Source organism: Molothrus ater, chromosome 18 (assembly GCF_012460135.2).
Source record: "Molothrus ater isolate BHLD 08-10-18 breed brown headed cowbird chromosome 18, BPBGC_Mater_1.1, whole genome shotgun sequence".
Classification (NCBI taxonomy): Eukaryota; Metazoa; Chordata; class Aves; order Passeriformes; family Icteridae; genus Molothrus; species Molothrus ater.
Window position 1 is genome coordinate 11,099,499 of NC_050495.2, and position 26,096 is coordinate 11,125,594.

Below are 26,096 nucleotides of genomic sequence, written 5' to 3' on the forward strand. Positions count from 1 at the left end.
AAGCTGCTGGAGCAGCTCTTGCTGTCAGAAAGACTAAATACTGTCTGACTGTACAAACTTGTGTTGATGCTGATGCACTTGTGTTCCTTGCAGTTGCAGGTGAGGATCAGCACTCTCACCAAAGCACAGCTGGCTGAGAGGCAGCACGTGCAGGCCTTGCTTGCCCGCCTGAGAGACATCCAGCTTGCCCTGGATCTGTAGGATCTACCAACTTCCCAGCTCAGGGGTAGGACTTTTTGCCCCTTTCATAGCAGGGGACAATGGAAGAGATGTATCCATTCACTTAGTTCTATGTATGGAATTTATATTTGATAAATTAAGTGAAAAGAATTTTGCTTTTTTAATTGTTACTGTAGCTGGAGCTACATCTACCTCATGCTGTACTTGCAATACCTAGTTTAGGTTACCTGTCATGCCACAAAGATAAGCAACACAAATAAGACTCTTTATTTCAAAATGTTTGCAATTAAATGAGTTCATGTCAGTAAGTCATACACTTTGACATACAAAAATACCGTGCTACTGATACAGTTGAATTAAATGGATTCTCCATGCAGGAGAAATTCACAGCATTATCAGTACCCTCGAGGAACTTTTTCACTCCTGGGGTGCATTGCTGGCCCCTGCATCACAAGCAATGTTGGTTTATTAGCTCGCTCTGCACAGTATTAAAACCATCACACCAACAGCCACTTGCATGCTGAATCCTCTCTTCCTTCTGAGATTTCTAATAAAGCAAACATCAAGCAACCCATCCTCCATCACTAGGCTAATATGTACCTTCAGATACTATGGATGATGCTGCTGAGTAGGAAGAAATTAAAGCTTAAACTTCCTTTGGTTCTGTCTGGATGTCATAGACCCCAGTGGAAAAGAAGGAAAAGATTCAGTTGTCTTTTTCTCTCATCCACTGCAACAAATTTGCTTTCTCTCGTTAACATGACACTGAAGTTTAATCAAAAAGCTTACCCTAACTTTATCCTCTTGGAGTTGATATTTGCCTTACTCTTTTCTCACTCTCAAAGGTTTAAAAAGACTTGTATCTGGTACTATACTGCTGCAGGAGTAAACTTGCTAATACCAAGAACTTTAACAAGATAGGTGGCTGAGAGCCACTTCAAGCTTTCAAACTCCTCCCTGTGTGAGGAAACACTGACTCCTGGAGCCAAATGAATTTTCTCCTGCTTGTCACCCAAACAGCCACCCTCATCTGACTCATGCCTGGCTACATCACTTAGAGGCAGTTTATCATCCCTTCCTTCCCGATGACAAGCTAAGCATACAGGACTTGGCAAACTGGACATTTGTACAACAAAATCATATTCTATTTTCTGCAGTGTATACAAAGAAGGGTTTCTTTAGGAGATCAGAGCTTATCAAAGCCTGTCATCTCCTTGAAGTAGCAGAAAAGTAGCTCAAGCAAGGAAGTAGTAGGAGAAATTTTTCAGAAAGCACAAAGGCAGGTTTCATAAGCGTGTCCACTCCAACAAGCTCTGGATAGCAAAATCATGTTTGAGTGCTGGGACTTGAAACAGTTTATTCTCAAAAAAAACAATTTATACATTGCTTTAAAACTCAATTCCTCTTCATTTTGGCAGTGGTTTTTGTCAGTGCCACGTGCAGTAGATCCAAGGTGTTAGATTTTAACTCTTCTTGATGTGAAGTCACAAAGAGGCTTTAAAATTTTACAGTGGGTTAAGCTTCAGCACAAAGATTTCAGCCCCCAGCACATTCCTAGCATTAAGTATGAGGGTACAAGTCAGAGCCAGTGTGGTTTTTTGTTTTGTATTTTGAATAAGATGAAGTTGTTGCCCAGTCAAGGGAGGGCCAGATTGGCACCTGGGAAGCAACATGGGATTTCTTTAAAAAGCCATAAATATTTTGAACACAGTCAGTGCATAGGGCATTTCACTCTGTACAATAAAAATTGGTCCTGAAGTAGCTGAAGCTGTCCTTTAACAGAGGAACTAATTCTTCAAGAATTTAGTGACAAAGTAACAAGAGACATAGCAGAAAGGAAAAGCATACTTCAGTTGCCATCACATCACCCAGCAAAAATATGCCCTGTGTCTTCTAACTCCTTAATCCAAGAGGTGAAGTTAACTGTCTTTCATAAAGACAAAAACTTTAAGGCCTGGAATAGCAAAATAAAACCATGAATTTGGAAGAGGACACAGATCACAAGATGACAAGTTCTGATGTCTGGAATGTAGACACAGGTTTAAAATACTCTGCAAACCCATTTTTAAAGGAGCAATGTCAGACAAAAGAACTGAAGTTGTTTAACAGTACAGAACTCAGGATGAGGGATGAGTGTCACTCATTGTACTGACTGACTGTTGTACATTTTACTTTGTTTGGGCCATGAAGCCACACCAGCAAATTTCACTGTTTGGCCATCTGTGCATTCAGAAACTGCTTTTATCTAGTGGGTGGAGTTTCTTAGAATAAAATAAATATGAGAATATATTCTTTACTCAAGGTCTGAAAAACAGATTCTGTAGATGCAAGGTACAAGGTTTGACTCAGCCTGTCAGTGTCCCTTTAAATACAGGTAATCTCTACCTCCAGCCTTTCCTACTGCACCTGCCTAGGAAGGCTTAAAAGGGACTTAGAGGCTCTAAGAACATAATTATCCTGTGGCACATTCAGGGGAGAGCATGAAAGACTACAGGCACAGGGTGGGCCTGAAACCACCATGGGCAACATCTTTAAAGGCAGCTGTACCCGATACATCCATGATCATTCAATTCAGTTTCTACATTCAGCAGCAGGTAAATGTAGACCAAATACTTTCAAGTTTAATGCAGCAGTGACATCTTTCTTCCTCCTCACCCAGGTCCTGCTGAGTGATACAAACTTGATAAGTGAAACACTCAGTGGTGTGAAAAGAGTCCCTTTTTATAGAAAATCTTCTTGCTGAGACAGTTCCTATAGAGAGCCCAGTGCTTCTCCAAAGCGGATTTTCTGTCCAGCTTTGAGGTTGAATCTGAAGTCCTTGGGTGCCTCAAAGATTAGCACGATCGTCGAGCCTAAGTTAAATTCCCCTAAATGTTCCCCTTTCCTCATGGGGATTCCCTCCTTGTTGTTGTTGGAGATGAAGCTGAAGTCATTGTAGGAACCTTTAGAGTAACTTGGACTGTTCGTGTGCAGGTCCTGTCCAGAGAAAGAAGAGAAGGATTTCAGTGCTCTGTATTCATTCATCACCACAGCTGTGAACTGTACACACTCATGCATTTTCCATGCACAAACTCACAGTGCAAAGATGCAATAGGAATATTTTTTAAATTGTCTATATTGGAGACAAAACTGTTTAAATCAGTCTTAGAATATCAGTGCTGTGAAACACCCTAATTTCAGGGTAATAAGATTTTTCTTTTTTTTTAAATTTTGTTATGCTGCACCAACCTCAAGCATTACCAGAAAGGTGCCTGCTATGACCCTGCTATGCTCACCTGGTCAAAGTAGATGCGGATGGAGCCCACGTTTGTTGCTCCTACAGCTGTTAGTGAGAAGAAGCCATGTTTCCAGTCACCTGTAAGGACAACCCGTTCATTGTGGCAGAACAGTTCCTTGATCCAGCGAGCAACTCCAGGATTGACAGACATCAGAGAGCCTGAAGAAGTGAGAAAATATTCAGGTTAGGTTGTCTGGTTTGTAGTGATAGTGTAATGCCACTCAGATGTTGTTTTCAGTGTAAGTGGAGCTGATCCAGTAAACAGCTCTGTCAGTTATTTGTAGGAAGAGAGGCAAGTGCCAGGCAGAGCAAATAAAAGAGGAGTCTGTGCTGAAAACAAAGGGGTCACAGAAGGATGTGCGTGGTGGGTCAGTCTCCCTCTCATGGTGTTTGAAACCAAACCCAAATACTTAAGGGTTTTGCTAGATACTAAGAAGTAAAATATTCTTATCTGCAAGAACATCTGATCCCAGCTCCAGTAGTGTAACTGCTCAGTTGCATTTTCTTTGCCAAGCACAAGCAGAGATCATCCTTTAGGCTACTGTTTGGTGTGAGGAGAATTATCTATATTTCAGATACAAACTGAATAAACAGTGTTTGGGAACAAATCAGCTCAGCTTGAATCAAGGGGTATTTCAAAGAACTCAAACAGTTTGAATACAATATTACTGTTTTCACCATTTTTATGGTGATTTGCTCTGGTAAACCATACAGCTGCAAAACCCATTACTCTTTGAGACAAATCATTTTTCTACCACTGTCTATCATATTACTGTACAACTTCTGCACTGGGGTGTCTCATTCTGCAGAGGCCCATAGCAGTGCTTCCCTCCAGAGCTGCTCTGCAGCTGTTCCCTAGGAACAGAAACCAACCTGGGAAATGCCGGCGGTGTGACACTGTCCAGTCTGTGGGCGAGTGGAAGCAGTGATAATCCCCTGGTGCAAGGTAAATTACACAGTGGTAGAGCTCATTCCCCTCCTTTGTGACCAGTTGTTTCTGAAAAGAGTTACCAGCTGGGGCTGCAGAAAAAGAAGGGAAAGGAAGGGGTTAAAGATATTCCTCCTGAAGTCATCTACCTTAGCCAGGCAGTCTGTGTTAGACTGTGCAATAGCAGAGGATTAAATGCAGCTCACATGGATTGGTGAGACTACAAAAACATAGGTTTCATGCAGAAATCCAATATTTCCAAATGTTCCTTTCCCTTGACAAGAAAATTAGATCCTGGATTGTTTCAATCACAATGAAAAATTTTCTTTTGGAGTTTGCCCTTCCCTAAGCAAAACAGCAGAAACTGAAATCCAGTACAACAGAATTTTTATTAAAGCTATCCTTTAAGAACAGAATTTGTGAAGAGTCCTCTAAGTCATTAGAGGGGTAGTGCTTGAGCATGGATCTTGTTAGGATCCAGTTTTTGCTAGCCAGTGCTTGGGCCCATTTCAGTGTGACTGCAGGAGTGCTGCAGCCAGGGTATACAACAGATATTGTAGTCAAGTGTAGGAACCAAGCAACTCAGTTCAGATAATCAGAATGAGCCAGGCATGACTGTATAAAGGCACTGGTGAGAAAGAGAAGAACTAGAACAGCAACATGGTTACCCGCAAATAAAACAAACCAAAAATCAGACTTGCTTTTGTTCCTGACAGTGCGAGAAAATGTTACATTTTTTCATCTCTCTTATGATTTCTGAGAACACTGAAAGAGTACAGCAGAATAAATGCAGAACTGAGACAGAACTCACCCTGGCTAAAATGCGTTTCCTCTGTAGAGATGCGAGGTCCCAAGAAAGATTCCAGAGAATAAGTAACCCCTTTTACTTGCTCCACTTCACAATTTTTTACCTGTCCGAAATTCAGGATCTTTCCATCAGAGGGACTAATCTACAGCAAAGAGAAAAAAAAGGAAACAGTCAAGCAGTTCATTAATTCCTCATGAAACAGTGCCATTCCTCTGGGAACTGAGGGAATGGCAGTGCAGGCAAAGCCCTCCCTTCCTTCCACTCACCACGCTGTGCACACAGCACACCGGCCGTGCCTGCGGTTTCAGCTTCCTGCGGAAGAACTCACTGAGGTTCCTGTAGTGGTGCAGATCCTCCACAGCTGCCTCCTTCATGTTCACCCCGAAGGTCCAGATGTACAGGCTGTACACCGGCTTCCGCAGCCACGTGGGCAGCTCCACCTGGTTCAGGCGGCCCCAGGCTCGCGAGAGCAGCCGCGTCGGGACCGACTTGTACAGGGCAACCTGAGGGGAGAGCGGCAGCACGTCAGTGCTCTCCCCACTGATGGCTCCCTTACTTCTAACACAGGAAGGATCAGACTGTTCCTGCAAACCCCTCCCTTGAATTCATGTAGCCTTTAAGGCAGCAAAAAATTTACACTGCACTTCATCGTCATTCCCTCCATTCTGGCGAGAGTAGACAAGAGATGAAACATACAGGATAAAACTTCATATAACTTTAAAGTGAGGCCAGAATTTCCAGTCCTTTGCAGGCTGAAGCTCCACACTGAAGTTACTACAAACTGCCCAGTGTGAGGCTTACAGAAAAAAAAGAGACAATTGCACATATTCTAGTAGAACGCTAATCAGAAAGGCTTAACATTACCAATGTATAAATTTTTGTGAATAACTAAATGAAAATTGACTGGAAAATAACTTCTCAGTGTTGGATGACATGTTCCTCAGATGCAGCTGCCACTGAGGGTGCTTCCCACACACCCAGTACTGTGTGTTGTATGCTCTAATGAGTATACAAGTACCATCAAAGAAATGTACCCACTGGATACAGCTACACAGGTATAAACTTATACCAGCCTTACTCCTTCTCTCACAACAATGGGAGCTGCTAACTGCAAGAATATGAAGTGCCTTTATTTCTGTAGAAATACACCTTTGGACTTGCACCAAAACCCAAGTTTTAGCAAGGAAAACAAATGAAGCAAAGTTGGCAAGAGGTATCTGCTGTTGATGGAAGTGGAGAGATGACAACATCTTTCTGTTGATAATTCCAGCAGACAGCTCCTCTGGGGTTTGTGGTACTTGCTGTCAGCCAGGAAGCTCACATGGCTATGATGTAACTGGGGGAAGCTGGGGAATATGGACCAAGGGAACTGAACACTCTGAAACCAGTTTTACAAAGGAAGTGGTGATCTGCTGACTGGTGCTTCTGAGTGAGCAGCTACATTCAACTTGCAGCTAAACCTTGGGATTTTTCTTAGTGAGAGTCATTTGTTCTCAATCATATCCTTCATGATGAAGTCTTGCAAAACACAGCCATCAACACAAACAGAAGTATGCACTGGCTCCATCATACCAAATACAGCAAATTAAGATTTCACTTACAAATTACCATCCTGTGTACATACAGGGATATTTCAGAAAGGAAGTACCAACCTAATCTTACTTCAGATAAAACCTTCTAAATAAACAGTGCTTTAGGTTATATAAGCTGAAGTACTGAAGAAAAAAATGTTGCCATTTTATTTGACGTGCCCTGTACTGTATTAATTTCTAAAAATTAATTTTGCTGTTTTCCACCAACACCGAAAATGTACATACAACTATAAAATCACACCAATTGTCAAAAGCAGTATTTCCTAGCAGCCCCTTGTCTTCAATGGAGCCTGGTTTTCAAGCTGATGGGATCAAACAGAACAGATGTTCAATGAAATAGGCTTAAGAATGGCAATTTTGTTCCTGTTTGCAATCAAAATACTTACTTGGTTGTTGGATTCTGAAATTGCATGATTTGTGGGGAGAATTACTACATGCAAGCCATGCCATACCCTGCTCTCAACAGTGTCAGAGCAGAGATCTGTGTATCATTTGGACATGCTGGACTACAAATGCTCAATGAACTTGAGGAACAAACCCTCTTGGTGTGAAAATAACAGAAAACAAGAGACCATTTCAACAGAACCAGGAAAAGGAACTTGCCAAAAGGTTTGGTCTTCCTTGTCCTAGCCCTGATACTGTGATACTGAAGTTTCTGTTGACTTTCCCTGACTGTTAGAGGACAAAGTAATTCTCTGCTCCTGAAAAAGTCACTTGTCTGTGAGGCAATTAATCAACACAACCACAGTGAAAACTAAACAGAAGCATGAATTGCAGCTCTGCTTTCACAGCAGTGATCAGCAGGCTGCCCTGCTTGCAGCAGCTCTCCCCCCAGCTGCTGCCAGCTCCTCCAGGACACAGCTCCCAGAGGTGGCACACGAGAGAGCTGCTCACACTTACCCTGCTCATAGGCCTCCATCCCACTCTGGTCAAGGGTTTAAGAGCACCGAAAGGCAGAAGGTAATAGAGAATAGTCAGAGGCCAAGAACGGAGTTTCAGAGCAGGCCTAGACATACAGCTCAGCTGGCCCAACCTTCGCCTCAGGGCCAGCTGGGGGAATTGCAACCTGAAAGATCACATACACAACATCAGAGGGTCAGGCATCTCAGCTGCAGAGCCACCAGCTTCCGACAGCTGGGTCACTTATTCCTGCTAAACGTTTCTTAATCTTTCATACTACAAGTCTTTACTCCTTTATTTTGATCGGTTCTTCCCCTTCCCAAAATAGAACAGTTTATCTAAAAAGTCCAAATAATGGTGTTCACCCTCATAGGTCACATTTTATGAATGACACCCTCAAAAATTAAAGGTAAGACCAGTTTCCAGGTCTTAAAGCCTTCACTGAGTATCCTGGTTCCAAATAGGGAACATGTGGACAAAGCCAATATTTCTACTACGGCACAACAGTGTAGTCTCCATAGCCCAATAATCAACTCCCCTGCCTCATAACCTGCTGCATCTCTTGATTTTTTTTGTTACATGGCTGTCTGACTCAGAGAGACCTCATTTTACACAAATATCATGGCGAGAAGTTGACCTAACTCTCACAGGGAAAAGCTGCTCAGCTTCTTAGCAGAGGACAGACATTGGGGGCCTCAGTTCAGACCTTGCAGGAGGTCTGGATGCAAAACCCTTCAGGTCCCCATTTATTCTTTGGCTTCTACTCATGAAAAAACCACTGGCATTTCCAAGGTCACATTATCAAATGGCAATCTGTCTACCTGAGGGCAATCTATTGAAATGACTGACTGAACTCCTGGCTAGGACTGTTCTGCAAGCAGGCCACAGCGACGTGCACACACAAACTGAAGCGGCACAGTCTGGCTGCTCCAGCTCACTCTCTCAAGGGATCCTGTGACATGAAAGAGGAACTACAAAATACTGCGTATGTCTTTCCAAGACAGAAAGAAGCTGAGAATTTAAAAGGAAATTTTCTTGCCAACTCGTTCTTTTCAAAACTTGGATCAGAATTAAAATATCAGGCAGACAGGTATAATTGTCACCACTTTGGGATACACGATGGTGCTTTTGGCTCAGAGATGTTTTTTCTGCAGTGAACACAACTTCTTTCCCTGAAGAACCAATAAATAGAGAATGATCTGTGCATTTTAATGCAACAGGGAAAAAGAACCCTGAGCAGAAGTGCTGTCTTAGCAGAGTTAATGCAGGATTCTCAGCAGGAGGTAGGACTGACATGGGAATAGGAAGGGACACTTCACATTCTCCCTCCCATCCCCACCACCCAGCAGAGCTGGCGGGCCAGGAGCCGGGTTGGGTCCTGTTCTCCCCCTCCTGCTGCTCTCCCCCCCTTCACTGCAGTCGCTCCTGGACCAATCCCTGCAGAGCTGCATCGCATTGGAGCCCTCGGGCTTCTCACTGCCTTGGCCTGGTTTCAGAGCAGCCCCTCAACTAATTTTTCCATTCTCCTAGTGATAGAGAGTAGAAGGGAAAGGAATGAAAGCTTCCCCGTTCCCCTTGTCAAGGAACAGCATGCCCTTCTCTGCCAATACAATGTATAAGGAGCTTTATAGTAATTAGGCCAAACAAAAGCTTCACAGATGGCTCCCGCTCCTTCTGCCCAGAAACCCTCCCAGCCTCCCTCCCGCTTCAGTCACCATTCCTGCAAAGCAGAAAATACTGAACAGTACCTGAAACGAGTTCTCCTACTTGGTGTCCCACCAGCAGAGCCAGCTGGGCCTGGACTCTCCAGCTGTGGGTGCTGGTCCCCGGCACAGCTGCTGCTGCCGCCGTTCCCTGAACGCAGCCTCCGGACATGAATTTTAACTTTGCGGAGGTTGTAGCAAGAGGGTGGAGGGTTAGATAAAGCTTTGTAGCATCTCACCATTTCCCTGTGTGGAGCTCTGGTCCCTGCAGGGTGTTTGACTGACACATTGTCAGGGTGACGGCTGTTGCAAGGCTCAGTCTTTTTTTCCTCTACCTCTCTTTCCTTTGCTTGCTCCGGTATAGGAGAGAGGACACGGCGTCACAGTTCCTAAATCCCCCGCTGGTTTGTCTCTGGATTCCCTCTCTGTTTCCCACTTGAATCTCTGCTACGAGAGTTGCAGCTATTGCAAACAAACAGGCATTGTGTCATATTTCAACATCCCACTACAAAGCCGACTCTGCACACGATAAAAATGAGCTGTCCATATGAGCAGTCCTTGCTTGTTGCTAGTCCGGGTGGCCATTGAAGCCCAACTCCCCAAAAAACACCCTGCAGTCTGTCCCAGGCTGCTGGGCAGCAGTGCTCTAGTGAGAGGAGCAGCCAGCTGGCCTTGCACAGCTCATCCCAGCGCCAGCCTGAATGCAAGGCTGGGAGGAGGAGTGGGGCGGAGAAGAGGAGGAGGAGGAGGAGATAACTCCCAGCTTCAATTCTGCAGTGCAGCAGCTGCTGCTACGAGTTCTGGACTCTTGGGCACCAAAAATCCTTTCCTGCTCTTAGTGTCCAGCTTGTAAAGAACAAAACAGAATGGAAAGGAATGTATTTCTATTTTACAATTCTTGCCAGACACAAACATCCATCTGCGGAAATCTGCTTCATCTAAAAACACTCAGTTAAGGGAACAGGTAATGGATGTTCTTCTACAAATAACCAGATACATACAAAAAAAGCCAGTTTTAGGGCCAGCTTGAGAACTGGATATAAAAGAAGTGTTATGTGTCTATTATGTGACTTTCAGTATTGTCACAGCTTTTATGTCCAGTAGAATTAAAATATAAAACAGTAGGAAACTGCTTGGTAGCTGGTTTGATTCTTAAAGACCACTGTTTCTATCTAAGCATTCTAAATATACAGAGCAATTTCCCTCTTTAATCCTACAGAACACACCTCAAACATAGATTTTCTGAATCTCTTGTGACTGGGTTTGGATTGTTAAGGGAGTCCTGCTTCAAGAAGTGGAAGTCAGATAGCTACATCTCACCTCAGGATTAAACCAAAGACTCAGAACAATTTCAGGACTGACTCTCTAGTGGTTCCATTTCACTTCTGCTTTCTGCTGAAGCTGGGTTCAAAACAAACAGAAAAACCCCTCCTTGTTTCCAAAGCCTTCTAAGCACCATGAAAACTCTGTGGCTAACAGAGTCGATGAAAAAGAGCACTGTTGCTCTGACTGAGGGAAAGGCTTGTATTGTAACAGGGATAATGCAGGAGGAGTGGGAGGACCAGCAGGAAAAGCTAGAATTAACTAGCAAATGGCATCCCAGTCAGGCCTCAAAAGGAAAATATTCAAGCAGTAATTGTGTATTTTGATTGGCCTTCAACTCCAAATATTACAGATACTCCCTAGACACACCTCTGGAGGTGCTGCATTAGAGTATTTTTCTCGGGTAGAAAACTTCTCTATGGTATTCGTGTGTCAGGAAGATCCAAGACCTGTGTGCATGTTGTTCAAGCTGAATTTTAACAACTGCAAATCAAAAAAGAAACCAGGCTAACTGAAAGAAGGGAAATTTAAGATCAGTGAAAGCACTCAAAACATACTCCTTCCTCCCTGAGCCTTGTGCCAACTCTTTTTGTTTTCCTATTTAAAATATCATTTAGTCTTTCTCTGGCTGGCACAAGAAACTCCTACACAACAAAAATGATGCCATCTGTATAGTAAAATGCTGAAAGCAGCCAAAATCCTATCAAAATTCCAAGAAAAGCATCAAGGAGCATAGGAGAGCTACTTTGGGAACATTAGAAATTAGTAAATACTTAATTTTAAACAGCAACAAGCTAAATCGACAACACTGTTTCAAAAGAAACTTCATCTGACCAAGACAAAATTATTTTTCACACTGAACACGTGTGTTCACAGAACTGTGGGGAGAGAATTCGTTTGGAGCTGGGCAGGAGCAGCAGAGCACCCAGCCCAGCAGCTCCTGCAGCCAGGGTGGAACCCTGCTCCCCATCCCTTCTCCTGTGCAACCTTCACCCTTGCAGAGAGAGAGCAAACACATCACATCTACTTCAGTGCTCTTCCCTTCAGGATAAGGGAGGTAGCCCACAAGCTCTTCCAGTAAAATCCAATTTGATCCCTCAAAACACTTTTAAGGAATTATCATATTCTCACTGAGTAACCATGATTCTATGGAAGCGTGTACCCAGATAAACAGCTGACCTGCTCCCTAAAAAAACCCAGACACTGAAGTGTTCTACAGCCTGATGAAGTGGGTAGTACCACCTTTCAGTCCAAAACAAAAAACGTGGGGCAAGAGAGATTCCTCTCCAGGAAGGGGAAAACATGGGTGTTACAAGTTTGTTTTCTCCACCTCTTAAAAAAACTGTGTGCAGCCAAGTAAGAAGTTTCTCTGAAGTTCTGTTCTAGTCCCCTCATTACATTCACCAGGATGCCAATACCCCAGTCCTGCTGAGGTGCTGAGATGCCTGCTGTGGCTGCCCCAGAAGTAACATGCAGTTCCTACAGTGCAAGAAGGCTGAAATGAAAAATCCACCCTGAATTTACCTACTTTCCATGGGGAAAGGAACAAGAACTGCTCATCAGACAGCTCATGACAGAGGAACTCATATAATGGCATCTCAACAGCTGGACCTCTTGGGATGCAGGCAGTGCCCACAGCCTGTGTCAGCTTAGATATCATCAGCTTAGACAAAAATCTTTAAAATGTTTGGTTTGTAGGGGTTGCAGACCATGCCCAAACTCCCTCACCTGTCTGAATTCACCCAGAATCCATGCTGGGCAAATAAAGCAGCAGTTAGCAGCAGGTATGAATCCATAGAGAATGATCTCATAGAGAACTGCTAATCTGCCAGCTATGCCACAGCTTCTACTCTGTCAGCTCAAATAAGCATCAAATCCTGTGACCTCTTTTAATTACTTGTCAAATAGTGAACTACTGAAATCCTTCTCTCAAGTGTTAAAAAGACACAGCAAGGCAGTTGCAAGAAAGACTAATATGCAACTGAACTGCAAACCTGCAGCCTCGGTTTTAAACCGTAAGCATGAATCATTAGGCTTGGAATGTGCTGGTCAGTGCTCAAAGCCCTCTGGTCAAACTTTCTACATTTGGTCACAGAACTACTGTTTAAAAAATGCACTGAACGCACCCCAGTGCTGTACTCAAGTGCCAGCAAAAACTACGGTCTTGCACTCAGGGGCGAGGTACTGGGTGCCCGTTGTTAAATTCCCTTTCCTTTCCCAGCAGTAACTGTTTAATATCACAAACCTCATCCCTGCTCCCACCCAACCTTCTCCGCAGGCGGCCCGGCAGGACAAACACTGGATATTCCACACCCAGGCAGGAGCTCCCGGACTCGGAGAGCACAACAGAACCGCCCCGATGCCGCTGGAAAGCTGAGCGCAGGCTGAGCGTCTGCCAAGGCCACGGGATTGCCGGGCAGCGCCTTCGGGAGCTCTCCCGGGAGGAGTTTTCCAACGGGACGGCTCCGCGATTGACCAGCGCTGCCTCAGCAAATGTACCATGCTCGCTGCCCCGTACTGTCTGAAATGCTTTACCTCTCGTCTGAAAAAAGCCTTTCTATACAATCTCTCTTCGTGTATTAGGAAAAAGCTTTTTATTGCTTTCCTGTAACTTTACAATGCTGTTTCAGTTACTTTGTATAAATAGAGCAGGGAGAGGGAGAAAAAGAAATATTTTAGGATAGCCTAACTGGAGGACTGGGTTCTGAATTCTGTGCAAAAATCCCGTTATACAGTCTCAAAGATCTTCTGTGAAGCAAGGAGATAAAGCTTTATTTATTTTTAAAAGTGACATGAAATTTGATGGCACCCTTTCAATACTTTGTAGTAGTAATTTCCAATTAACGGTTTAGAACAACACTCCCCAGTACCACCCCCTACTATCGCCCCATTATTTTAGTTCAAGATATCAGTAAAGCAAACTCTCAGCTCCAGAAAGGATCTCTAAAGGAAGCAGAAGCCGCATTACATCCTCCCCACAGAGCAGCACCCGGCGGAAGCTGCGCAAAAGCTCCGGCGGCTCCTCGGCCTCCTGTCCACCCCGAGGGACTCTGGACTCCGATAAGCTGGTCCAGCAGACTCATTCTATTTAAATCTACTCAGAGATTACTCATGAGTCGACTTTGGAACACCACCTGAAACTTCCAGCAAGCCAGAGTGAATCACCCCTTGGCCGCCAGCCCTCGCACATCTGCCCTGCGGTCCGGTAGCCCTTACCTGATGCCCAGGGAAGTCTCCTTCGTCCCGGCTTTCCGCCTTCAATCGCCAAACGACACCGACCCTTCCTTTCAAAGCAGTTTTCAGACACGTGAACAAAGCTCGGCGGACTGTGACCCCCCCCATGGCACCATGCAGCCATCCCGCCCCCGGGGCCCCTTCTCCGGGCTGGGAGCGGAGGCGGCCGCAGCCGCATGCCCCGCTCCGTTCCTACCTCCGCCGCCGGCAGCCGCTCCCTGCCCCGCTCCGCTGCGCTCGCTCCCGGGCGGCGCCGGCCCGGCCCGGCCTTAAGGAGCAGCGCGGGCCGGCGGCCCTGCCCCGCCTCGGCTCCAGCCACTGGCGCTGCTCGGCGGCTCCTTCCCGCAGCGCCCCGGCCCCTTGGAGGAGGAGCCAGGGCAGCACAAACGCAGAGGAAGAGAGCGGAGGGCTCCGGAACACGGGCTGCCCCCAAGGGTCAGGCACTCGTGGGGATCAGCGCTCCGCTTCCCAAAGAGCCGCTGGCCCGGACAACGGGGAAAGAGAATTGTCGGGCAGCAAGGCACCGATGGGATTCTGTGCCTTGCACAGCTTCCCACCGCGTGTCCGGCTGCGGGAACACAATCCCACACGGGCACTGGCAGCCAAAGCACCAAAGTGTGCTCCAGTCTCACAAACTGCTTCCGGAAAGCTCAGCTAAAGTGCTCCCTAAGCTCAGCAAGGCGCTCAGGAAGATGCACAGGAAGTTGCACGAGACAGAACAGACTCATCTAGTCAAAAGCTTTTTTCACTGTTTAGATTTTTAAAAAACCCACAAACCCAAACTGGTTTTATTTGGTTCCATTTGCCAGGACAACCGAGAAAAACATTTACACCATTGCAGTCTTTACACAATCTGATGCTGTTGAAATTACACTGGGTTGAACATTTTCTGACCATCTTTCTTGTGTACTTTGAACCACTTCACAAAGATTTTTTTAATAATTGCATAGATGCTCCAATAAAACTCCAAGCATCAGAATTTGGGAGCAAGAATGAGGAATAAGAGACCAACTGGAAATTATATTTCTTCCAAAGTCGAATTAAAAAAAAATCAGATATGCTTTCATTATTAGCTCTTTCTTGAACTTGAAACACACCTCTTACCATAACACTAAATGTCTCCTCTGGGCCAAGAAAAGCACCTTCTGTATTGTACTGCCATATGAGCTCCAGTATCCTCTGTTTCATAAATACAAGCACTTCCTGCCATCAGTAGGAAAGACTGTTGTTCTTAATTCTGAGAATCCAGATCCTAAACCTATACTCAAACACTTTCCTGGTGAATTAAGTTGTTTTTAAAAACTGGCCCATGACAATAAGCTGCAGTCTGAACAGTGCAGCTCACTTCCAGAGACGTTTACTGTGCTTTCCTGGCACAATCAGTCCAATAAACACTGCTTTTTCCTTACACAGAACAGAGCAAACTACAGGAGCAAAGGACACCTACAAGTTCCACTCTCAAAACTCTGGTTCATCTGCTCACTCTGTTCCTCCAAACCGCCCCTCTGGCCAAGCTTTCCCACAGTAATTATTTGATGCTGTATCAACAGTGCCCTGGTGCCCAGGTAAGAAGCAAAGTGCCTCTGGTTAGCATATGAATGGCATGCCATGCATGCAGATCCCAGCCAGGAAATGTTCTGTGACAGCAAAGATTTGGAACAATAAGCTTCCATCCAGCTGATAAACATCTACCTGTCTCCCTCCAAGCCCTCTGCTTTACCTCATCTAATTAAATGAAAGCTGATCCCCACTGGTATTCACAGTAGGAGACACTAAGGCGTTAATCAGCTCAAGCTATTAGCGACAGAATGTCTCTAAGAAAATTACACAAAGAAAAGGTCTGTGCTAAAGAAACAGTGGTTCTGTCTTTCCCTGTGGAGAAACGTAAGGGACACTTGACTTGCACCAGATTAATTTCTGCCCCATCCTTTCATGAAGCTCAAGCCAAACAAAACCACACAGAAGTGTACCCACTCTGTAATTCAGTAAAAAATGATGCAGACCTCAGTGAGGATCCCAGCATGTACCTCTGCTACAGGGGAGCTCCCCTGCCAGCTCAGCAGGGTTAATTCATTTAATATCTGTCTTCTCAGAAGCAGGGCAATCTGCCTACACACAGAGCTGGCAGGTGGAAGCTGGTGCACATTCCCACAGGAACACGAGCTGGTACAGTGGAATTAGCACTTCAGAGCAGCAGGCTCGGCAGTGAGGGCACAGGCACCAGTTCCTTGTTCTGCATGACTCTTTCAAAGCCCATTCAATCACACTTGGCCCCTCTTTGCCTATGCAAAGGCTTATTCTGCCCTAAAAACAAGACAACACCCCCCCCTCCACACCCCTTAGCATGAGCCCAGTGATGCAAAAAACCAAAACAATGGAAAATGATAGGTCAGCAAAAAAGCCCACTTCACCCTACAATACAAAGGAACAATGCAGCTCTTATTTTTCTTGAATCCTTCATTGTTTAGAATATTTCTTGCAATGTCTGACCACAGTTTCTCTTCTTCCTCATAACTATTGAGCTTCCTTTCCCTCCCACAGAAGCATTCAATAGAACTCAAACACATCAGGAAGGACTGGGCTGTCTTGTTAGTGTCTCCTGCTAGGGTCTGCTGCATCTGGGGCCCTGCTTATCAGTTTGAAATTCCTTGTGTGTTTCCCCACTGTAAAAACCAAATCCTTTAAGCTGTTTCATCAAAAACAACACTCTTAGCTTCACCAAATAATAACAAATCAGCATATCAGTATAATGGAAGAAGGCAAATGCAGTAAGAGAATTACCAAATTTCATACCAAAAAGTATGAACAATAACAAAAGAATATTTGTTTCCAAGCATCAAAATTGAATTGACATTGCCTTGTTAAATAAATCCTCTGTGGACACTTACCAGTTCTTTTTTTAATCAGAACCCATTTGAAACAAACTTCAGCAAGAAAAGAATATACAGAAGACAGATTTACAGACAGATTCCTGAGGAGCTATCACAGCCTAAGCTGTTAGCATCTGGACTGTCTGGATCATATCTGGTTTTGGTCACTACTGAAATTTAGGGATTCCAGCCTAGTCTCCCACAGGCATGTGGCCAAATCACTCACACACCAGCAGCTGTGCTCAGGAATGCAAAGAAACTGCAGTGCCAGAGGTCACACTGAAGCATCTCCTACACAACCTTACAATCCTAGAATCTTTAACTCCTTGCCTTCAGAAGTGACACTGAAGCAGGCACTCATCTGGCTGTTTGGAAGAACACCACATAGATTTTAAACTGTCCAACGTGGAGTTGAACAATAAACTTAATACTTCAAAGGCAATACAGTAGTTGCAGGAAGCCATGAAGTATTTACTTCAGTGCTGCAATGGGTGTTTGACCTATGAATACCATTCACACCACCTGCAATTCCACAATAATTCCTCAACTCCTTGGAATCCAAAAGGAAAAGGCAAAAATTCCTCAGGATCAAGAGGAATTACAGACCTAAGTGAAAAAAAAAACCTATGAAAAAAGGTCTTGCTGCACATTCATTCAAGAAACAGGTAAATTTCTATTAACCAGGCACTCATTCCATCTCAGCTTTCTTGTAAAGCACATATGGTGTCAGCCACACTAAAAGATGGAGGAGTTGCTGGCAGTTGCTAAGGTACCATGACTTCAGCCAAATGAGTTCCTGAAGTGACAGAAACTTTAGTTCCATGAGCTGTCAAGAACACATTGTCAGTAGATGCAAATTCAAGACTCCTGTGTTGAAATGGAAGCAAAGGAGCTTTGCATCAAACGTGGCAGAAGTAAAATTGCCCCAGTTTTCTTACCTCCCATTCACTTGCAAGCTTCACAGGCACCTCTATGCCCCTCTTCTCCAGCTGTTGCAACTTGTAATCCTCATATTTCCTGTATCCTGCATATCCTCCACCTGTAGCTACCAGAACATGGAAGGGCCGCAGGCGGAAGACTTGGCCCACAGGAGCAGTGTGAAGCTTCTTCCTGTCTGTAAGAAAAAATCACAGACTTCAGGAAAGAGAACAGCAACACAGGAAAGAGAAAGCAATCCTTGCAGTGAGGGATATGAGCTGGGTGATGAAAATGTGATGAGAAAAGAAATCTGACACAGAAGGTCTGTACAGATGCTCCTGAGTACTCCAGTTCTTGCAGTTTACCAAGTTACTGTAACTCAACTGACCAACACCAATTGGTCATCTGTGGTTTTAACCTCATCCCTGTCCCTGCCACCCCACATGCTTCCAACATTCTTCTCCCCAAAATATGTATAAACTGTGCTCCCTGAAAGCCCCTTGGAGAAATACACAGAATTAGTGTCTGTCAGCACTATCAGTTTCCAGCTGTGAGAACATTGGGACTGTGTGGAATAATCATTTGCTGGGGAACAATCTGTACCACAGTGAAGCTTTGTGCTTCTCAGTCATTAAAGCTTTCACTGCAGTCAGGGAATCCCCAGACTGTACAGCTAACTGGAAAAGGGAAGGAAATTATGACCCATTTTAGAGTAGGTGGGGGAACAGGAAAACAGGCCTATTTCTGCTGTAATACAAGTCACCACATGAAACAAAGAGATGTGTAGTATTAAATCTGGTTTTTACTGAGTAAATACCAAGCTCCTCCTGCCTAAGTCCAGCCTTGCAGTCACTGTGAGATACGAGGACACAGTGTGGTCACTAAGGAACAGACTTAGCATGGGGCAGGCACAGCTGTGGGACTATTTCCCTTCCCGAATCTTCAGAGAAAACAAATCTGTCCAGGGCTCAGTCAGTATTAGACTGTGCTGCTCATGTCTGTCTGCCAGGCAGTCAGAAGTTCTCAGCAATGAGTAGGAGTCACTACCTGACAGAAAATGCCCAGGACCAATTCTTGATCCTGACTGCTGTCATTCCCACAGCAATCATTAACTTGGATGCACCAGAATCAAACCCAATGAACTTTAACTTCCTCCAAAGTCAGGCTTCTTAGGGTTTGACTATGAAAGGATGCATTAGCAACCAAAAGAATCCAGCCAACACCAACTCTATTTCTAGGCACACATAGAGACAAAGCACAATTGTTTTGAAGTCTGGAAAGCTTTAGTTCTAAGGAATTTAGTTTAGTAGAAGCATTCAGCCATGATGCTGCAAAAAGATGCCAAAAAAAAGTAATTCTTGTCCACATTTTGTTTTATCAAAATAATATTTCTTAATAATTTCTTTCCTACACCGGTGATTTAAAATATTGCAATATATCCTGAATGTACCATAAAACAAAACCAGCTTTGTTCTTTCTTAAAAAAATAAAAAATTCTTTTCTGGGGGAGAAAAACAACAAGGCAGCAACTACAGTTACAGTTAAGATTCTAAAAATTATTATTTCCTAAAGAACGATGCTCAGGGAAAGAGAGGGATCATTTAGAACAGCTGAATGTTTAAAAAGACAGACTTGCTTGAATTTACAAAGACTCTACAACCTTTCAACTTTGTATCACTATTTCAACAGAAATGTCTGTACACAGACCAATGATACTCTTTAGCCCTAAAGCCTTTAACTCCCTTCCACCACATCTTTGGTTCTAAGTTAGCAAAGCTGCCCAGCTATTTCAGCAATTTGACAAATTCCCAAACTAAAACCCCTCAGCAAGAACAGCTTTTTCTGGTTTGGATCCAGAGAGAGGCAGTTTCTGTTTCAAGAGCATTGATTACACCCATGTGAACATTTCTCTTCCTCTAACAGTGACCAAACCACATGGTGTTCCACAAGCCACAGCAAACACAGTTTAAGTTGTTGATAAATGAAGAGTTGACTTTTTTCCCATCTCCAGCATTAATGAAACAACCCTTCTGTAACTGGTCTCCCAAACATTATCATTGCACAGGCATCCAACATGCCACTGTCAAGCTTATTTGCCCTGACAAAATTCCACACCTTTCCCACACAAGTGTACAAATTCTAAGACAAGAACATTAGTTACTGATTCTGGCAACAGAGCCAGGTTTAGGCAGCTGGCACTGCTTAGATTTCAGCTGAACATCTTGTTCTCTACTGATGCTACTGCTGCTCCCTGGAAAGCAGCATGAGAGTGTGTGGAGAGCTCATCCTTGGCACAAGAGCCACCAGAAACAAGTGCAGGACTGTCAATGTACTAATACAACATTTTTAGATACTACCCTAAATCTGAAGCCCTCATAGATAAAGCCAGCCTCTTCCAGAATTCTCTTAAACACTGAGTATTCTCAGCAAAGGAGAATAAAAATTAGAAACAGTTTCCTTCTCTGGAGCAGGTGAAAAAGACACATTTCCTCAGAAAGTGGAAAATTCAGGATGAGAAAGGAAACTGAATAATGGCAGGAGAGCTCTAGTTTATGTAGATGCATAACTGCTGCTAGTTTATGCAGATGCATAAATGGTAGATGCAGTAACATAAATGCTGCTCCATTACTCTGACCAAATTAAGAATTTCTTCCAGGACATGACACAAACACTTGGAGGAGGCCATTATAAGGGATAGAGGTAAAATTAGAGAAGAGTTATCTTTCCTTTAAATCCAAATCAGACTCTAAAAATATCAATTAATTAGAAAATGTCTGGCTAAAAAGTTGATTTGTTCAAAACTCAAAGCTAATTTTGACTAAAATGACCTTTCCTTCCTTGTGATCAACAGCTTTGCATTATGTCTCAACTTGCAAATTTTTTTTCTCTAATGACTTTGATTTATAGACAACAAAGCCCTGCTGTTTTATTCATCTCTCTAAGTATATTTTCAATAATGAAATATCCATATATGATATGCCAGACAAAGCACTTGGACAGGCCAGTTAACCCAAAGAAATGGTTTTGGAAAATGGGACCAATAGCTCAGCTGACAAGGAAACCAAAATTGAAGACAATTATTTGTGATACTAATATAAGGCAATGCACATGCTACAAGTTTATAAATATTCCTTAAAAACAAACAGTAATATTTGATCTTCACAGCATTACCCAGCTACAGAAACATCAAGGGCAAGTACCACTGTAACCAAGTCCTAAACATTTCACGTAAACCTACTCTGATTTCCTGATCTATTCAAATTATAAGTACAGACTGAAACATAAAAGGATATTTATACATTTTCATTCTTCTAGGGCTGTTAAACTGCTGAAATCTGAATCTCTCAGACTTTTCAATGTGAACACCTGGTAAGAGCAGCACTACAGATCAGGTAATACAGTTGAATATTATAAATATGCATACGTTTGATGTTGCCCTTCTCAGTCACTTCAGTAGGTGCGGAAAGTACACAAATTATTGCTCATCAAGTTCATTTAAGTGGCTTTTTTAAAATGCAAAAACCCTGTCCTAACATGAATCTTCTGGTAAATTATACTGTGTTTTTTAAAAAATAATTTTTGAACTCTAGACTCCTGAGAAAACTAACTAAAGTGCAGAAATTAAGAAAAATAAACCTATGACTAATGGGTTTTAATTTGCTATGCAGGAATCATCTTCACTAGAAAAAGTTTCAGATGCCTTGTAAAGTTTGAAAGCAACAAACAACAACAGCTCATAATAAATCTTATTAAAAAGATACTCATGAAAAAGAAGTAAATATACTTCTTTTACTATGTGGAAAACACGATTTGCAAGCTTGTGTCTAAGGAAATGCCATTAATTGGTCTTTGATGCTGGACTCCCACTCCTTTCATTTAAAAAAATGTATCTTCCCCAATATGAGACCACAATTTGCCTCAGTGTGAGTGACCCTGAATTTAAAACCACTTGTAGCTATAACCCATCACTTACCAGTGAAAAATGTCCTGGAAGGAGGCTGCTTCCACAGGACTCCAGCTCTAACACACAGGTTCCTCTGCACCAGCAAGTTACAGCTGCACAGCAAGCTGCAAATACAACAGACATGAAGTGGCTGCTTAAGTACAAATGTTTAATAATGCAAATTTCAGTAGCTCAGCATAGTGACCAATATTTAGCAGCTGAGTAACAGAGGGAAAAGTCTATTCAAGTTATCATAAAATTTCCACTGAGCCTAATCCCTTGTGGTCTACTCCTTTCCTAAACAAATTTTGAAAAATCCAACAATCCAACTGCTCCTGCAGGTATTTATTTAAAGATGCATCTTTCTATTTTCTTTTTCTTAACAAATATTGACATGTTCCTCTTGGGCTGCTGTAACAGTGATATTTTTCTGAGTATTGTAGGTGCTTATCTTGCCAATAGCCCTTCACAGGCAACTATTTATGTTATCAGCATGTACTGTATCTTGGTCTGTCTGGAGCTCTAAAATGCAAATGGACTGGTAAATTTTATAATTATTGTTAAGAACTTGGGATTATTCCATTTCCACTGGGCTGCTACAACTGTGTCATTTAAGAACCTCCTGACAACAGCAACTGTCTAGAGAGACACTTAGGATTTGGTTCATGTAGTTTTTAGCTTACCATCCTGGTGGGAAGGAGGAAGGGTGCATAGAGAAGTTTTGGATTCTGTGAAGTAGTAATGGCATTTATTAGACCAAGTGGTGTAGCTGAAAAAGTAAAAAAGCTGCCAGGCACAGCAGCTCTTCTTTAGAATTTAACTTACCACTCTGTTCACTGGTGAACTGCAGTGAGAGTGGTTCTGCCCCTCTGAAAATCCATAAAACAGACTTGGAACTGGCCAATACAGAGAAAGGGTTCACCCAGGACTTTCTGTGTGTTTAATTTCACAGTTCATAGTAAGTCTGACAAGAAGGCATCCAGTTGTACAAGAACTATTCCAAGTCTGTAAATAAGCATGTTTAAACAAGTATTTGACTGTGGCCTGCAACATCCTGCTGTCAGACAGGATCACAGGGAGGAGAGGGACAGAGTTCCCACCCCAACAGGCTCAGACCTTAGGAAGAACCAGATCTTTGTGCAACCTGCTCATTCTCAGGAGGCAATGCCACAGCTGGGATGTCTTCATCGGCCCTCTGGCCTTTCATCTGCTCTTGATCAGATACATGGAGGACACAATTACTTCAGTAGCTTACACACTATTGCATCATTTGGGGCCATTCAACCTCAGGAAGTGATTATTAAGAGTTTAAAGACTTAATTTCAGGTGTCTACTGAGTTACATATAGGTGTGATCCTTTATTTCAAAGAAGAATCTACAGATTTCTTGTCTAGAAGTCACACCATTATGTCAGCACACTTGGTAACACTGCTTTAACATCAGCCAACAACCCACAGCTAAAGTTTTCTCTTATCCCTATTGCAAGAGTGTCAGAAAATCTCACTGTGCCCTTCAGCTTCATGGTCTCTGTTAAAATCCCTGCATTAACCCAAATGTGACAGGACAGACCCTCCCCAAGCTCCACATTCCTGTAACCACGTGCTAAACAGGCCCCACTGCTGCATCATCTCCTAGGATGTTATTTCCTTAACAAGACAGAAAAAGGGCTGAACATACAGAACCTGTGTGTTCTACAGAGCAACACGTTGTGATTTGTCATGAACAACGAGGTCACCTGATGCTCTTGGGTCATACCAGGCCTGCACTAATTTGTGGACTTACAAGGCCTGTTTTACAACATATTAAAACACTTGGGATAAAAGGAGCACTTGCTCATCAGTTAGCTGGGATCCTGTGGGCTACTTCTAAGGGATTCAAGAAATAAAGAACTAATCGAATTAGCAATAGGCTTAAATTTAGCAGAAGAGTTTTCAAATCCTAAAAAGTAATGGAAAACATTATTAAAACCTAACTGCAGCCTAAAGCATCAGTATTAGCTTTCCTGCATACTAGTGTATACAAAAATGCAGTCAGAACAGAACGAGTTGTGTTGGCTTCACAGGAGCATCCAGGAGCTGTTCCCACTGCTGAGGCAGGGCAGGGCACCTGGGACTTGGTACCTCCTCAGACAGTGAAGGACACAACACCTAACCCTAAGCTCTTACCAAAATGGCTTTTGGTGTCCAACACTGGAAAATCAGTTTCCATCTTACTCTGAAACCTGCCTAAAAACAGGCAAAGACAACAAAACTAAAAACAGTCTCAGCTTCCCTGCTCCTGACAGCCTGACCTTGGTGGGTACAAATGCATGTTGGAGTATTGACCCCCTGCCTCTCCCACCTGACTGGAGGCTGACGGAGAAGGAACTGCCAAGAAATTCCCTGTTAACTGCAGCCCCTCTGTGTCTTCAGCCATCTCTGGACGAGGGACAACACTCTGCTGCCAGCACCGGGGCCGGAGGGAACAGAACAGAACAGGCTGTGCACGAGGTGTTTTCTCCAGGTTTTGACAGAGAAGGGGGAATAAGGGGACTGTGTGTTCTATCCAAGAACAGGGAACAGTGGCCGAGAAACAGCATTCCTTAAGCTGTTTGGTTGCTATGAAAAGCACAAGCCGTAAGAGGATATCTCCTCTAGATATCTGCTCAGTGCCCGGCCAGGTGCTCCTGCTCCCAGCCATCGCCCGGATCGCATAACCCGAGGGGCTGCAGCTGCTCCCCATCCACCGACTGCTGCTCAGCACCTGCACTCTGACAGCTACAGACTGCAAACCCAGTCACAACTACACGAGGCCACACGCTTCTCGTTCTTAAAACCCCTTATCTTCCTTTCCAGCTTGGAGAAGGAGGGCAAGGCTCCTTACCCATGCCAAGGGCAGGGCCAAGGCTGCAGAGACAACCGCACTCACCCCGCTAGGGAAACGTCAGCGAAAGAGGGGGGCGAGAAGGGGGCGGCTGCGGCCCCCGGCCCGGCTCCTCCTCCCCCGCAGGGTGCCGGCTGTCAGACAGGGCTGTCGGGGCCAGACCATGACAATGACAGAGACAATGACAGTGACAATGACAGCCCCAACCCCGCCGTTCCCGTACCTGCTCCGCGCCACGGCCGCCGCCATCTTCCCACGCTGCCTCCGCCACCGCGTCCTCTGCCGCGTCCCGCGCGAGAGGGCGGGAACAGCGCGGGGGCGGGGCCAGGGGCGGGGCCGCGGCCGTGAGGGGGCGGGCGGGGCCGGGCATGGCGTGTGTGAGGGGGTTGTTCCTGAGGGAGCATGGCGTGTGTGAGGGGGTTGTTCCTGAGGGAGCATGGCGTGTGTGAGGGGGTTGCTCCTGAGGGAGCATGGCGTGTGTGAGGGGGTTGTTTCTGAGGGAACACACCGTGTAGGGAGGGGTTTATGCCTGAGGGGAGACCCGGAATGAGATACAGCTGCGAGGCTGTTCTTCAGAGGGGCGGTTTGATCTGTGAGGAGGGATGTTCTCTTGGCGCGGGGGAAAAAGGGGCCGTGGCTGGGGCGATGTGGGGTGGGGATAGGGCCGCCCTGAGGGAACGGGATGTGGGGACATTTTCCAGGGATGTGGAGTGGGGACGGGGTAGTGGCTCCTGAGGGTTTGTGCCATGGAAATGGAGCTGCCCCATGAAGGGGCTGTGGGCTGTGCCCAGCGGGAGGAGGGCGCTGCTGCTGGGAGTTCAGGATGAGGCAGGTGGGGTTCAGCTGCTTTTCAGCGCTGCTGTTGACACACAGGTGAGTTATTTGCCCCAGGTGTGGGACCACCAGGAACATTAAGGCAGGGATTTTAGGGAGAGGACACACGACATGGGACAGACACGATGCTGTTCCTCCAAGTGAGGTGTGTAGTGGGGTAGTGCAGTAAGACACCTCCTCTGGTGTCCTTTGCCTGGAAGTTGCCTGGCTGCCTGCTGCCCAGAGGGAATTTTATAGAGGTTATTTGGTTTTCCACTCTCTTAGATGCATCCCTAGATGAATAAATGCTGGGAAGTAGCTAATTACTTGTCTCTGACAGTGACAGATGGGTAGTTTCACATGGTGAATCAGTAGGAAAAGAATTCAAGAGTCCTGGCTGTGTTTCCACATCCTTAGTGCTTTAGGACATGGTCCTCAGGCAAGCTGATTAATTTAATTTAAATTCCTGATTTATGTTTGTATTTTTTCCTGACCAGGCCTAAATAAAGTCTATAACACCTTCATGTGATTCTGCCTTTTTTTCACATCACCATAGGTAGTAGTATCTATATAAGTATCTTAAACATGTGCAGGAAAGCCTTTCATTGTTAAACATGTGAAATTTGAGGGGAAATCCAGACACAGACCTCATGAAACAGTAATAATATTAGCTGACTGAATTGTTGGGATTTACATATCCTATATATAATGGTAGGATTGGCACAAAGTAAAACCTCAAAGAAGG

At 44.4% G+C, this 26,096-nt stretch overlaps 2 protein-coding genes across 7 annotated transcripts in view; one reads left to right on the top strand and one right to left on the bottom strand.

Annotated features, from left to right (window-relative positions):
* SFI1 (SFI1 centrin binding protein) overlaps positions 1–3,531 on the top strand; it is a 29,493-nt gene extending 25,962 nt beyond the window's left edge. The window contains exons 31-32 of one of the 2 annotated variants that reach the window (XM_036392923.2): positions 94–226; positions 3,424–3,531. In XM_036392923.2, coding sequence (XP_036248816.1) covers positions 94–201 — 108 coding nt within the window. In that variant the 3' untranslated portion in view covers positions 202–226; positions 3,424–3,531. Of the gene's footprint in view, positions 1–93; positions 2,154–3,423 lie in introns of those variants that run through there. The other variant, XM_054516716.1, reaches the window with a different exon arrangement.
* On the bottom strand, positions 425–24,826 carry PISD (phosphatidylserine decarboxylase). Of its 5 annotated transcripts, XM_036392925.1 has the most exons (9): positions 14,142–14,296; positions 13,928–13,995; positions 9,434–9,850; positions 7,686–7,851; positions 5,460–5,696; positions 5,197–5,335; positions 4,331–4,477; positions 3,456–3,616; positions 425–3,156 (listed from the first exon to the last, which is right to left on the bottom strand). In XM_036392925.1, exons 3-9 carry the CDS (start codon positions 9,628–9,630, stop codon positions 2,932–2,934), a joined length of 1,272 nt encoding a protein of 423 aa, XP_036248818.1. In that variant the 5' UTR covers positions 9,631–9,850; positions 13,928–13,995; positions 14,142–14,296; the 3' UTR covers positions 425–2,931. The 5 variants fall into 5 exon arrangements, with proteins under 5 accessions (XP_036248818.1, XP_036248820.1, XP_036248819.1 ...); XM_036392927.1 differs by lacking the exons at positions 7,686–7,851; positions 9,434–9,850; positions 13,928–13,995; positions 14,142–14,296 and adding exons at positions 17,754–17,929; positions 21,707–21,801; positions 24,762–24,826; XM_036392926.1 differs by lacking the exons at positions 13,928–13,995; positions 14,142–14,296 and adding an exon at positions 17,754–17,825.
* Between the last annotated feature and the right edge of the window lie 1,270 nt (positions 24,827–26,096).

What these genes read in the sequence shown, in the direction of transcription:
- PISD (XM_036392926.1), bottom strand. Translation starts at nt 9,630, where the DNA reads ATGGTGAGATGCTACAAAGCTTTATCTAACCCTCCACCCTCTTGCTAC. An exon ending in TGTGCTGTGTGCACAGCGTG is followed by an intron (nt 5,336 to 5,459) that starts GTGAGTGGAAGG and finishes TCTTTGCTGTAG; the next exon opens with ATTAGTCCCTCTGATGGAAA. An exon ending in GGAAACGCATTTTAGCCAGG is followed by an intron (nt 4,478 to 5,196) that starts GTGAGTTCTGTC and finishes CTTTTTCTGCAG; the next exon opens with CCCCAGCTGGTAACTCTTTT.